The sequence below is a fragment of the Chrysochloris asiatica genome, unplaced genomic scaffold (assembly GCF_000296735.1).
Source record: "Chrysochloris asiatica unplaced genomic scaffold, ChrAsi1.0 scaffold00007, whole genome shotgun sequence".
Lineage (NCBI taxonomy): Eukaryota > Metazoa > Chordata > Mammalia > Afrosoricida > Chrysochloridae > Chrysochloris > Chrysochloris asiatica.
This window is the reverse complement of record NW_006408525.1, coordinates 30,209,931-30,221,613: the sequence shown is the minus strand read 5'-3', so window position 1 is coordinate 30,221,613 and position 11,683 is coordinate 30,209,931. Positions and strand designations below refer to the sequence as shown.

Below are 11,683 nucleotides of genomic sequence, written 5' to 3'. Positions count from 1 at the left end.
ATGTCCAAAGTATGAGAGATGAAGTCTTGCCATCCAGGCTTCTAAGGAGCATTCTGGCTGTACTTCCAACACAGATTTGTTTGTTCTTTTGGCACTTCATGGTACTTTTAATATTCTCCTTCAACATCATAACTCAGATGCATCAATTCTTCTATGGTTTTCTTTATTCATGGTCCAACTTTCACATACATATGAGGTTATTGAAAATACCATGGCTTGGGTCAGGTACATCTTAGTCCTCAAAATGACATCTTTGTTTCTGAACATTTTAAAGAAGTCTTGTGCAGCAGATTTGGCTATTGCGAAATACCTTACAACATGGATGAACCTGGAGGACATTATGCTGAGTGAAATTAGTCAATCACAAAAGGACACATTTTTTTTCTTTAACTTTTTATTGTGAATTGAGTGAAAGTTTACAGATAAGATAATCAATTCTGCAGCCAACATATCATACAATTTGCTTCATCTCAATGATTGCAATCCCCATCATGCAACAACAGTTAATGCCACTTCCTCCCTGTGCTTCTTACTTCCATTCCATCCATCTTCCCGTCCCTTCTTAACTTTGTCTTTAGGTAAATGCTGCCCCTTCGGACCAACCAGCCCTTCCTCTTCTCTCTCTCACCTCCAAGTCAAAGGGAGTTTATGGAATGTGGTCAAATGCAGTCTATATCTTCATTGCTGCCTTTCCCTCCTGGTGATCTACATTTGAAAGGTCACAGTCTTGGAAACACTGCAGAGCAATTTTACCCTGCACACAAGGAATTGACTAAATGACAAGCACTGTCACCACTACCACCCTTTTTTCAAAAGCAGTAATTCTTGCCACACTTCCTGTAATGTTTTATGCATTTTCGCTAAGGGTACTGGATGGCTGGGTGGAATACTCAAGAAGTCATTGGATGGAAAAGTTTGATTCATGACCTACACAGTCGGTGCTGAGTAGGAGGGTGGTTGTTGTTGTCAAACTCATACTAACCCTGTATAGGGTTTTGAGGAGCAACTTTTGAGTGAAACTCCGACCTTTTGGTTTCAAACAGACTTTGTAGCCCAGGGCATTAATCAACAGCACCACATCAGGACTCCAGAGACCCTGCTCAGGGTTTATGAATGAATTTTTGCTGCAGCAGAAAGCCTCCATCTATCTCACACAGAGCGACTGTGGGCTGGACGCACAGTTGCAGTCCAGTGCTTATCCTATGGAGCCACTACACTCCCTGAATAGGAGGCTTTTTTGTTGTTGTTAAGTGCCTCCAGTGGAGTCAGACTCACAGCAACCCTGTATAGCATTCCCAAGGAGCAGCTGGTGGGTTTGAACTACTCACTTTGTGGTTTGCAAGACCCTCAGTTAGATGGATTGGCAAAGTGACCGCATCAGTGGGGTCAAGCGTGGCAACAATTGTGAGGTTGGCCCAGGACTGGGCAGCGTTTCGTTCTGTTGTGCACAGGGTCGCTATGAGTCAGTATGACTCGCTATGACTTGATGGCAACTAACAACAAGTTTACCCCTATGCTCTGGTAGTGTAGTGGTTACGAATCGGGCTGCGTACCGCAAGGTCAGCAGTTCAAAACTACCAGCTGTTCCGCAGGAGAAAGAAGAGGTGTTCTGCTCCCATAAAGATTTATAGCCTCGGAAACCCTGTACAGGGTCACTATGAGTCGGAACCGACTCCACGGCACATAGCAACAACATAGTGCCATCCCAGGAAAGAAGAGGGTAGAGATTACCAAATTTAATTTCCTTTATAAAATAATCCGAGACCCTTGAGAAGTAATACTCTCAAATAATTGCTGTAAATGCCAAACTCTTTCCATTCAGGAGGGCTTTCTGTCTAATGTCCTTTCTACCTTGCCACCTGACAATGGGTCGGAACTGACTCAACGGCACTTAACAACAACAACCTGACAATGCTGAGAATCCCTTTTGAATTCTTAGGTCAAAGGTCATCACAATGCTGAGAATCCCTTTTGAATTCTTAGGTCAAAGGTCATCTGACAGGTCATCCCTGCACTGTTTTTGTTTTATACTCATTAATAGCTAAAATTATATAATTATTTTATTTGACTTTTCCCATGTGAGCTAAGCCCTATAAGAGCCTATTTTCTGGCTTGTTCACCGTTTATCCTCAGGGCAAATCAGGTTTGAAACAAAGTAGAATGACTGTAAACCTGTGCTTTCAACCGCTATTAAGATGTTATTTGATGACGAAAGTAGAAGGTGGACGTCTGCATGCACAGGGAACTAAATCGGTAAAAACATGATTCAAGATCCGGAAGTGAGCGAGTGAGAAAATAATCGGCCTCAACATCGCACCTCCGCTGACCTTTCCCTCCGGAAGCGCTTGCCGCCCTCGGGCGCGAGTCCGCCGTGTAGTCGCTGGGGTCGCTCAGGGCCGCACGCTGGGCGGGGACGCGAGGGAAGGTTCCGCCTCCGAGGCTGGAAGGCGCCTGCGCCTGCGGGGGCTCCCGTCTAGACGCGCGTTCTCGCTTCCTCCCTCTCTCGCTTGCGCGCGTCCGGTGGGCGTCGGAGGAGGCGGGGAACTGGGGGAGGGAAACAGAGGGGGCGGGTGTCGCGGGAGGGAAACTGCGAACCGGAGAGCGTCGTCCTGTGAGGAGTGAAGGCGGCAAAATGGCGGACCGCTTCTCCCGCTTCAACGAGGACCGAGACTTTCAGGTAAACACGGGCGAAGCCAAGGTCCCGGGGAAGGCGCCGGCTGCGCTTGGAACCGTCTTCATCCCTGGCTCCCAGCTCACTGTCCTTCCAGGCTCTGTTCCGGTTTCCGAACCAGCTCGCTCGCCTCCCACCTCCGATTTCTCCAGGGGCCGCCCGCTTGTGGCGAGGCCGCATCTTCCCTCACCCGCATTCTCTTCCCTCTGAAACTCAGGCCGCAGTATCTGCGGCTTCGGCCTGATTGGGCTTCGGCTTCCCGATCCCCAGCCTGGGCGCTGTGGGGGCGCAGAGCTGACTCCCGGGAAGAAAAAGGGTTGGGGTGGGAAGATTTGGGGCGTGTTGTTGAGGCCAGGACTTCCAGACCCTTGGATTTTGCACCGACGAACCTCTCGGGGGCCCTTCTCTCTTCCCTGACTATAATAATTTCCCTTCGTTGCCCTTCTTTTCTATTTTCTCTCCTGCAAAAAGGATGCCGTAGTTGTCAGACGCGTTCTTGGTTAGTCACACATTGAGGTTTCACCGGCACAGATGTGATTGCTGTTGTTAAGTGCCGTGGAGTAGGTTCCGATCCTGCATAGGGTTTCCGAGGAGCGGCTGGGTTTGAATTGCCGACCTTGCGTTTAGCAGTCCAGTGCTGATCCTACAGTGCCACACCAGGATTTGTTATTGTTGTTGGGCCATTAATTGGGCCTGGACAACAGCTTAAAAATAGGACGGGGGTTGAGGTAAACTCAGTCAACCCCAAATCCTGTCTCGAAAGATGATTTGGGAGAGCGTACTGATCCTGGACTTTCCGAGCCTGTGAAAACTAGTGGCAAAAGCTTGCTTTTTCTTTCTCCAGTTGCAAATGTTGGTGTGGACAAATGCCCTTGCGATGGGAACAAAAAAAGGCCAGATGAGAATATCTTGTCTTCTGGCTGCATAAAATACCTTGCTGTTGAGTATCGTTACCGTGGAAATCTCGGAGACGAAGAGGGATTTGGTAAAGATTGGCTATTTCTGGAAGAAATTACATTCTCAGAGCGTCAAAGAAACCACTGCATTACTACCGCATATCCTGGCAACTGCAATTTGGGTCAGGGATGAACATCAAAACTCAAGTTTTTATCCCGCTGCTGATCCCCCTTACAGCCACATGGAAATACTCTAGACGTGTTGCAGAAGGCATTTTCTGGGGCTTGACTGCCCTGAGATGAATGGGTTAGTAAATACAGGTAAAGCATTGTAGCAGTTTTAAAGGAACTCTGTTTAACAGTCTAGTAACACAACGCTTCTGAGAAGTTTGGCAGCCTTGAGGCATGTGGGGGCTGGTGAAAAGCCTTGTGATCTTGCGCCTGCTGTATAGCTGCAGCACAGGACAGGATCTCAAGGTGTTTTAAGGATATGATGCAGGTCTGAAGAAGCCTGAAACAGTTCATAGTAGCCATTTGATTTTTGAGAAAGGTTACTTCGCAGGCACCATCTAACAGGAATAGGCTGCAAAGTATGTGGCCTTTATTGGTTGTTTTTAAAAAGACAAAACTGATATAATGCCCTCAAATGCTTTTCAGAGCTTAGAATTTCAAGGTGACCTAATAAAACTGAAAATAGATAAATATGGATAATTAAGTTTTGAGGAAAACTGTCAACTAGAATTCGAGCCAGCTTTTAAAAAGAAAGAACAGAACAAAACAGGGCAGGCATGGCCTTGAAAATTCAGGTTTTGAAAACTGGGTAGCAGAGTATGAATGCTGTCACCTGAAAAAATTGAGGTTAGCCTCTTAGTCTCTGAGCAGGATGGCCCTGTCATGTTTTAGTTGGGTTTATGTAAAATTGCCTTTTAGTTGCTTGGTAATTCTTTGAAGTTAGTACTTGTCTTTTATGTTTATTTCCTGCTTTTATGTTAAAACCAACTCCTTTACTGGATTCACCAGGGAGAGATTTGCTTTTTTCAATAGGATGTTCTAGCATTTTGGATTAATAGGATATGGGGAATAGAAACCCTTTAGACAGTTATGAGATGTTAACAATTTTGGTCAATTATTGTGTTGAAATAGATTCTGAAGAGAATTTATTTCAAAACACTTAAAAGTGATATTTTCTCTGATTTAATACAACTTTCACGAAGTATGTCCTTTGATGTCAGGTTCTTGGAAAGGAAAATAGAATAGGATATATTTTAATTTCAAGTTATTAAAAATTAAATGTAGAATGTGTCTTACAAATTAAAAAATTGAGTAGACTGCCTCTTTCAAGTTTCTGAGTGATAAATGAAGCCACTGAATATTGTGGCTATTTTATTTGTGATAATAGGCTTGAAAAACCCAAAGGAGGCTCCCAAACATAGTAGTAGTCCTTTTCTTTTAAACAGACCTTCTGATAGCACTGGAGATTTCCTTCCATCATCTCTGCTGAGTTCTAGATGTGTATTGTTGTTGTTGGCTTTACTTGGGCAAGATCATTTAGAGTTGCAAAATCTCACTCTGCCATTTACCATCAAGTGTAAATGTTGGCATGTTTGGAGTTACAGAGTTGGGATTGTTGATTGGATTTTGTAACGTTGATTTCAAAGGTGTTTCGGTATGATATATAGCAAGAAGCTGAAGTATGGCACTGGATGCATTTATAAACATAGAGAGTAATAGTTATCAGGGCATACTCTCTTTTTTATTTTATTAATTTTGGTAGCTTAGTTATAATAAAGGGAGTCCTGGTGTGGCGCTGTGGGCTAATGCGTCAGACTGCAAAGCCGTTGAAACTGCAAGGTCGGTGGTTCAAGCTCACCAGCTGCTCCTTGGAAACTCTATACAGGGTCGCTATGGATCAGAATTGACTCAACAGCACTTAACAACAACAACATTTATAATAAAGTCATTGTTTTACAGGCTTTATATGTATCATCTCATAATTTTCAGAATAACCTTAAAAGATAGATACTGTTTTCAAGAGGCACTGAGGCACAGAGAGTTAAGTAACTTGACCAAGTACACATACCTAGTAAAAAGCAGAGCTGGATTCAGACTTGGGCTTTTTGACTTCTGAACCCCATGGGGGATGACTGTTGCTATATTATCTGCTGATAATTACATATTTTATATAACTATACTTGAGTCATCAAATGTAGACAATAAACTTATAGGTCACGAACAGTAAGTGAGCTTTAGAGACGTGATAGAATTACAGTTGTTAAGTTTTTCTGTTTTGTCCAGATCTGTTTCTTCTTGGTCTCCCAAGGGTGTCTAGGAAGGCTCCTGGCAGCGATAAGTTACACTGTCATAGAAGATGTATTGTTTACTGTGGTTTTAGTTTAAACATCCTTTTATTTAGCTTTGTAAATGGTATTTGATCTTTGGAAATCCGTGATCTAGGCTGATGTGTGTATTTTAAAAGAGTTTTTTTAAAGAGTTTTAACTACTCCTTTAAGAATCTCACCTCATTTTCAGAATCAGACATGACTTTTGCCTACATTTACTAGTTAAGGCTTATCTGTTTACAGATAGAAATGTCACACAAACTAATAGAAAATATGTAGTGTAATTAAAGATAAAAGTGAATTTACTACTGTGAATTGTAGGTTCATTACAGACAGTTTTGCTTGTATAGTACTGTACAGTTTTCAGGTATAATTAAGATATGGTGCCTAGCATTTTGTGGTTGCGCAGCTATTAATGGTGATGCAGTTGCATCCTAGTAAGGACATATTCTTCAGTTTGTATACCTGCAGAGGACTGATGATTTAAAGTAGCCTCTCATTCCTTTTTGATTTGACTGCTGTTTTCTTCTTTGTATTAGATTTCTAATGAAATGAGTTATGATAATACTAAGAAGATTATGAAAGAAACAGATATTTTTTAAAGTCATAAAAAATATATAAAAATTGCCTAAAAATATTCTATAATCTGTATAAGTAATCTTAATGGCAAATATCACTAAGCAAGTCATGTATTACTTTGATGTACGTTTGTCGGATTCTTTGTGTTTCTTATATGATAGGTACCAGGATGTGGGCCTCAGGAAATTTAAGCTGAGACCATTAAGTGATAAGCTTTGAGTTTTAAAATACTTAGATCATGGAAGCATATTAGTGTGTTTTATGTGATAACTTTATAAAAGAGTTGACATTCTAATGTAGGCATGCCAGAGATCACACATGAACAAGTGCTCTATTCTCTATTGCCTGGGTCTTCCTCCCTGTGATCTGGAAGAGCTGCCACTAGTCATGAGAATCAGTATCAGTTTTGCTTGGAATATACTTATGCAAAATCATTACTACCTTTTACATGATAGGTGGAAAGGAAATTGTACCAATTTCAAAATTGTTGGTTGCAGTCAGGTCAATTCCAACTAATAGTGTCCCCATGTATTACAACGTAGAATTGCTCTATAACTTTTCTTGGCTCTGTGGCACTGGTTTGAACCATAAGTTGGTGGTTCAGACTCACCAGTCACTCCTTAGAAACCCTATATAAGGTCGTTATGAGTCTGAACTGACTTGACTGCATTTAACAATCTTAATTCAAGCAGATCACCAGACCTTTTCTTCTACGGTGAGAAGAAACTCTGGGTGGGTTTGATCCACCAGCGTTTAGGTTAGCAGTCAAGCATAAACTATGGTCCCACCTAGGGACCATAATTTCAAAATATTTATGATGATATGATTACTAGCAAATGCAAAATGATAGTGTTATAAGCTAGTACATTTTCAGGGGATCAAGAATGGCAAAAGAGGTCAGCATAAAGGAAAGCTTCCTGGAGGTAATCTGAAGGGTATAAGGTATACATTGAAGGCAAAAGAGATTTTAAAATGTGGGAAATATTAAGGAACAATACCACAGAGAAAGGCACCTATAAGTTTATTGAGGAATTGGCAAGAATTGTGATCATAGGGTTTCATATGGTGTCTGGCTGGCTGTGTGCTGTCAGATTGGTTCCAACTGGTAATCACCCTGTATAGGGTTTCTGAGGCTGTAAATCTTTACGAGAGCAGAAAGCCTTCTCTTTCCCCTGTGGAGTGCCTGGGGTGGATTCAAACTGCTGATTAGCTGCCCATGGCATAAGCCATCATGGCTCCTTATCCATATCATATGATAGCATACTTATTTATTTTGTTTTCAGGGTAGTACCAAAAAGAAATGTATCTGGACGAATACACTACTTCTAGGTTGATTGTTTGAGAATTGTTGTTGTTAAATGTTGTTGAGGATTGTTGTTGTTAAATACTGTTGAGTCAGTTCTGAGTCATATTGACTGGTGGAGTGGCTGGTTGGTTTGAACCATCAGGATTCCCAGGATTGTTCTAGTGCTGTAAAAAAATTTTTTACAACAAAATTTTTGTAGAAAACAGGTGGTCTTTTCTTTATTTCTATACATGTTGTCTTCTTTCCTTTACTTCTTCTATACATGCCACACAATTCTGATTATATTAAAAGGATTCATCTATTACATTTTCTCAGGTCTTTATAGAACTAAAATTTGTGACTTAAGAAATTAAACACATGTAATCAGCTGTCTTGGTTGTGCTGCTTTACCACTGAGATACATTTCCATGTGATATCTATTTGGGTTCATGATAAAAAGAAAAAAGGCAGTCTGTTTGCTGATTTGGTTAAGATTGCCATTTTCTGAAAAGGAGTAGCAGAAGTTCATGTGATCTTGAATTATGGATCTGAAACAGGGTTCATTTTTGTTCTGTGACTTCATAGCTTTCTAATAATTTTTTCATGAAAATGGATTCTAGCTTGAGGATAGATACCCAGTTCTTAAATTCTATTAAAATTTCTTCCCTGAAACAACTAGATACTTTTCACTTCTTTTTCTGGCATTAATCTTCATATCAGCATTGCCATTTAGTATTAAAGTGAAAGCTGATTTATGGTAATTACCAAACAAGGTTCAAACGATCACAACAAATACTGAATGGAGTCATTGATTTGTTATTGCAGTGAATACCAAAAGATGTTGTAATGATTTTCTACTTATAAAAAGTTAATTGTTCATTTAGCTGTGAAAGTAACCAAATGTGCTGAATGCGTATTGTATGAGTAAATGAAAAAAGTTAAATATGTCCAGAATGAAAGAAGGATTATACTGTGTTGTCATACTTTTACCAAATTATTTCTTTGGGAGTTAAATTTATTTAGTATTTTATACCTACTTTAGGAATGTATGGGAAGAAAAAGGAGCTAAAGTTACTCTGACAATGTACTACTGTATGTTGTTGTTGGGTGCTGTCAAATCAGTTTTGATCATAACACACTCCATGTGATAGATTTAAGCCTATACCAGCTTTTTTTATTGTAATCTTTACAGAAGCAGATCACCAGGTTTTTCTCCCACAGAGCTGGGTAGGTTCAAGCTGGCCATCTTTGGTTAGCAGCTAAATTCTTAACCATTGCACCACTAGAACTCCTTGTATGTATATGTTGTTGTTAAGGGCCCTTTATAGGGCTTCTGAGGCTGTAAATCTTTATGGAACAGAAAACTCAATATAATTGAATGATAAAAGAATAAGCTCATCCTACTAACAGTAATTGTATACTACATGCTATTAGGAGAGACCAGTCCCCGGTGAAGGACATCCTGCAAAAAAATAGAGGGTCACTGAAAAAGAGGATGATCCTCAGAAGATGGATTGACACAGTGACTGTAACAGTGTGTTCAAAGATAGGAACAATTGGGAGGATGGGGTAGGAGCAGGTAGTGTTTTGTTCTGTTGTACAAAGGGTCGTTGAGAGTAGGACTCACAACATGGCACCTGCCAACAGCAACACTTAAAGTAATTAAACCTTCAGAGTACTTATTTGGATACATGTGTGATGATTTAAAATGAAATAATGGACCCAAATTTATCATTATCAAAGATGATCTAATAAAAACAGAAACAGATAGTATTAGAGAACCAGGTGTCATCAAGTTGATTCTAACTCATGGTGACTCCATGTGTGTCACAGTAGAACTGTGCTCCATAGAGTTTTTTTTTTTTTATGTTTTATTGTGAATTATGTGATAGTTTACATGGGAGAACATTAGTTTTACATTCATTCTATTGTATATCGTTTCATTGCCATGGTTACAATCCCCTCCATGCATCATCAACCAACCAAAGGGTATATATTTATATTACAAGCCTGCACCCCGGTCATCAGCACACAGCCCCTCTCCCTCTCTGTGTCTAAAGCCCCCAGCTGCTCCATGTCTCCACGTCATCGTCTCTGCCTCCATCTGAGGCATCACTGCTTCTCTGGGTAGGGTCCCGCTCTCTGCTTTTCTCCCTTGATGGTCCCAGGGACCTCTGCTCCTAGACTGAAAAGTTAATCACTCCCCACCTTGCTATAAAACGTCTACCTTTACATTTCCAACCCTCACAGTCAGTCCTGATAACAATTATTCACTGTTGTATCACAAGAGACCTGTCTGTATTTCCTTTCGTCAGCCCGCCTAGACAGATTAGATACTACTCACTGGAGATTCTACTTTCCTCCACACCCTCTGGATCTAGGTTGCCTCTTGAAAGCTTGTAAGCCAGTCACTTCTTACTCCATGGTATTTAATAAGTACAACAACAGAACATCTTGTATTCTCTGCTTACAGCCAAGATCTATCTGATGTCAGCAATGATATCCCTCATTCACATCCTCATCTAGTTGTGGCTTAAACGTCTGAAAATCCCCTGTTGATGTACTGTTGAAAACAGTCATTTTTGAATTATCTTTAGCAAAATTTTACTTGCATGTGATATTAATGGTAACTGTCTGATGATTTCCACATTCCAGTAGGTCACCTATCAGGATTGGGAACAAATACATATCTTTCCCAATCAGTTGGCCAGGTAGCTGTCTTCCAAATTTCTTGTCATAGATGAATGAGTGCCTCCAGTGTTAAATCAGTTTGTTAAAAGATTTCAGTTTGTATTCCATCAATTCCCAGAGCCTTATCCTTTGCCAGTGCTTTCAGTGTACCTTGGACTTACTCCTTTAGTACCATTGGCTCTTGATCATATGCTACCTCTTAAAAATTGAACATAAATCATTTCTTTTTGGTACAGTGACTCGTGTGTATTCCTTCCATCATCATCTTTTTTAAAAATGTTTTATTGTGAATTATGTGATAGTTTACATGGGAGAATATTAGCTTTACATTCATCCTGTCGTATATCGTTTCATTGCCATGGTTACAGTCCCCTCCATGAATCACCAACCAACCAAAGGGTATATATTACAAGCCTGCACCCCGTTCATCAGCAATCCTGCCCCCCTGGTCGTCAGCACACAGCCCCTCTCCCTCTCTGGGTATAGAGTTCCCAGCTGCTCCATCTCTCCGTGTCACCATCTCTGCCTCCATCTCTGGCATTGCTGTTTCTCTGGGTAGGGTCCTGCACTCCTCTCTTCCCTCTTGATGGTCCCAGGGACCTCCGCTCCTGGACTGCAAAGTCAATCAGTCCCCTCCTTTTGCTACAAAATGTCCATCTTTACATTTCCAACCCTCACAGTCAGTCCTGATAGCAATTATTCACTATTGTACCACAAAAGTCCTATCCCTATCTCCTTTCATCAGTCCCACCCAGACAGATTGGATACTACTCAGTGGGGATTCTACCTTCCCCCTCACCCTCTGGATCTAGGCTCCCTCTTGAAAGCTTGTAAGTTTCACTTCTTGCCTTTATAGCCACCCCCCACCCCCATTTTGGGTAGCCAGTGTCCAATTTGCCCATCCCTGTCTACCCTGTGTATTGAGGAGGTGGGAATGATCCTCAATGTAACGATTTTGAGCTACTGTATCCATAGGTGTAGGTCAAGTTCATCAAATTGTATTAGATTACTCTTTTTTTCCTCTTCTGTCTTCTTCTAGTTGAATTCTGATCATCCAGCCATTGAAAGCCAGGTCAAGTGGGTATTATCTGCAAGTATGGGTGTTCTTGTACATATGCCCTCTCTTATCAGCTGGATGCTTCACTCTCTTCTCTAGTCCTCTGTGGCTATGTCACTGACTCTGGGCCCAGGAATCCCCAGGTCTTGCCATACTGCTGGCCAA

At 41.2% G+C, this 11,683-nt stretch overlaps 1 protein-coding gene across 2 annotated transcripts in view; it reads left to right on the top strand.

Moving 5' to 3' along the window:
• Window positions 1–2,403: 2,403 nt before the first annotated feature.
• Window positions 2,404–11,683, top strand: part of GPATCH8 (G patch domain containing 8) — a 126,402-nt gene continuing 117,122 nt past the window's right edge. The window contains exon 1 of one of the 2 annotated variants that reach the window (XM_006832740.1): window positions 2,404–2,677. In XM_006832740.1, coding sequence (XP_006832803.1) covers window positions 2,633–2,677 — 45 coding nt within the window. In that variant the 5' untranslated portion in view covers window positions 2,404–2,632. The remainder of the gene's footprint in view (window positions 2,678–11,683) is intronic. The other variant, XM_006832741.1, reaches the window with a different exon arrangement.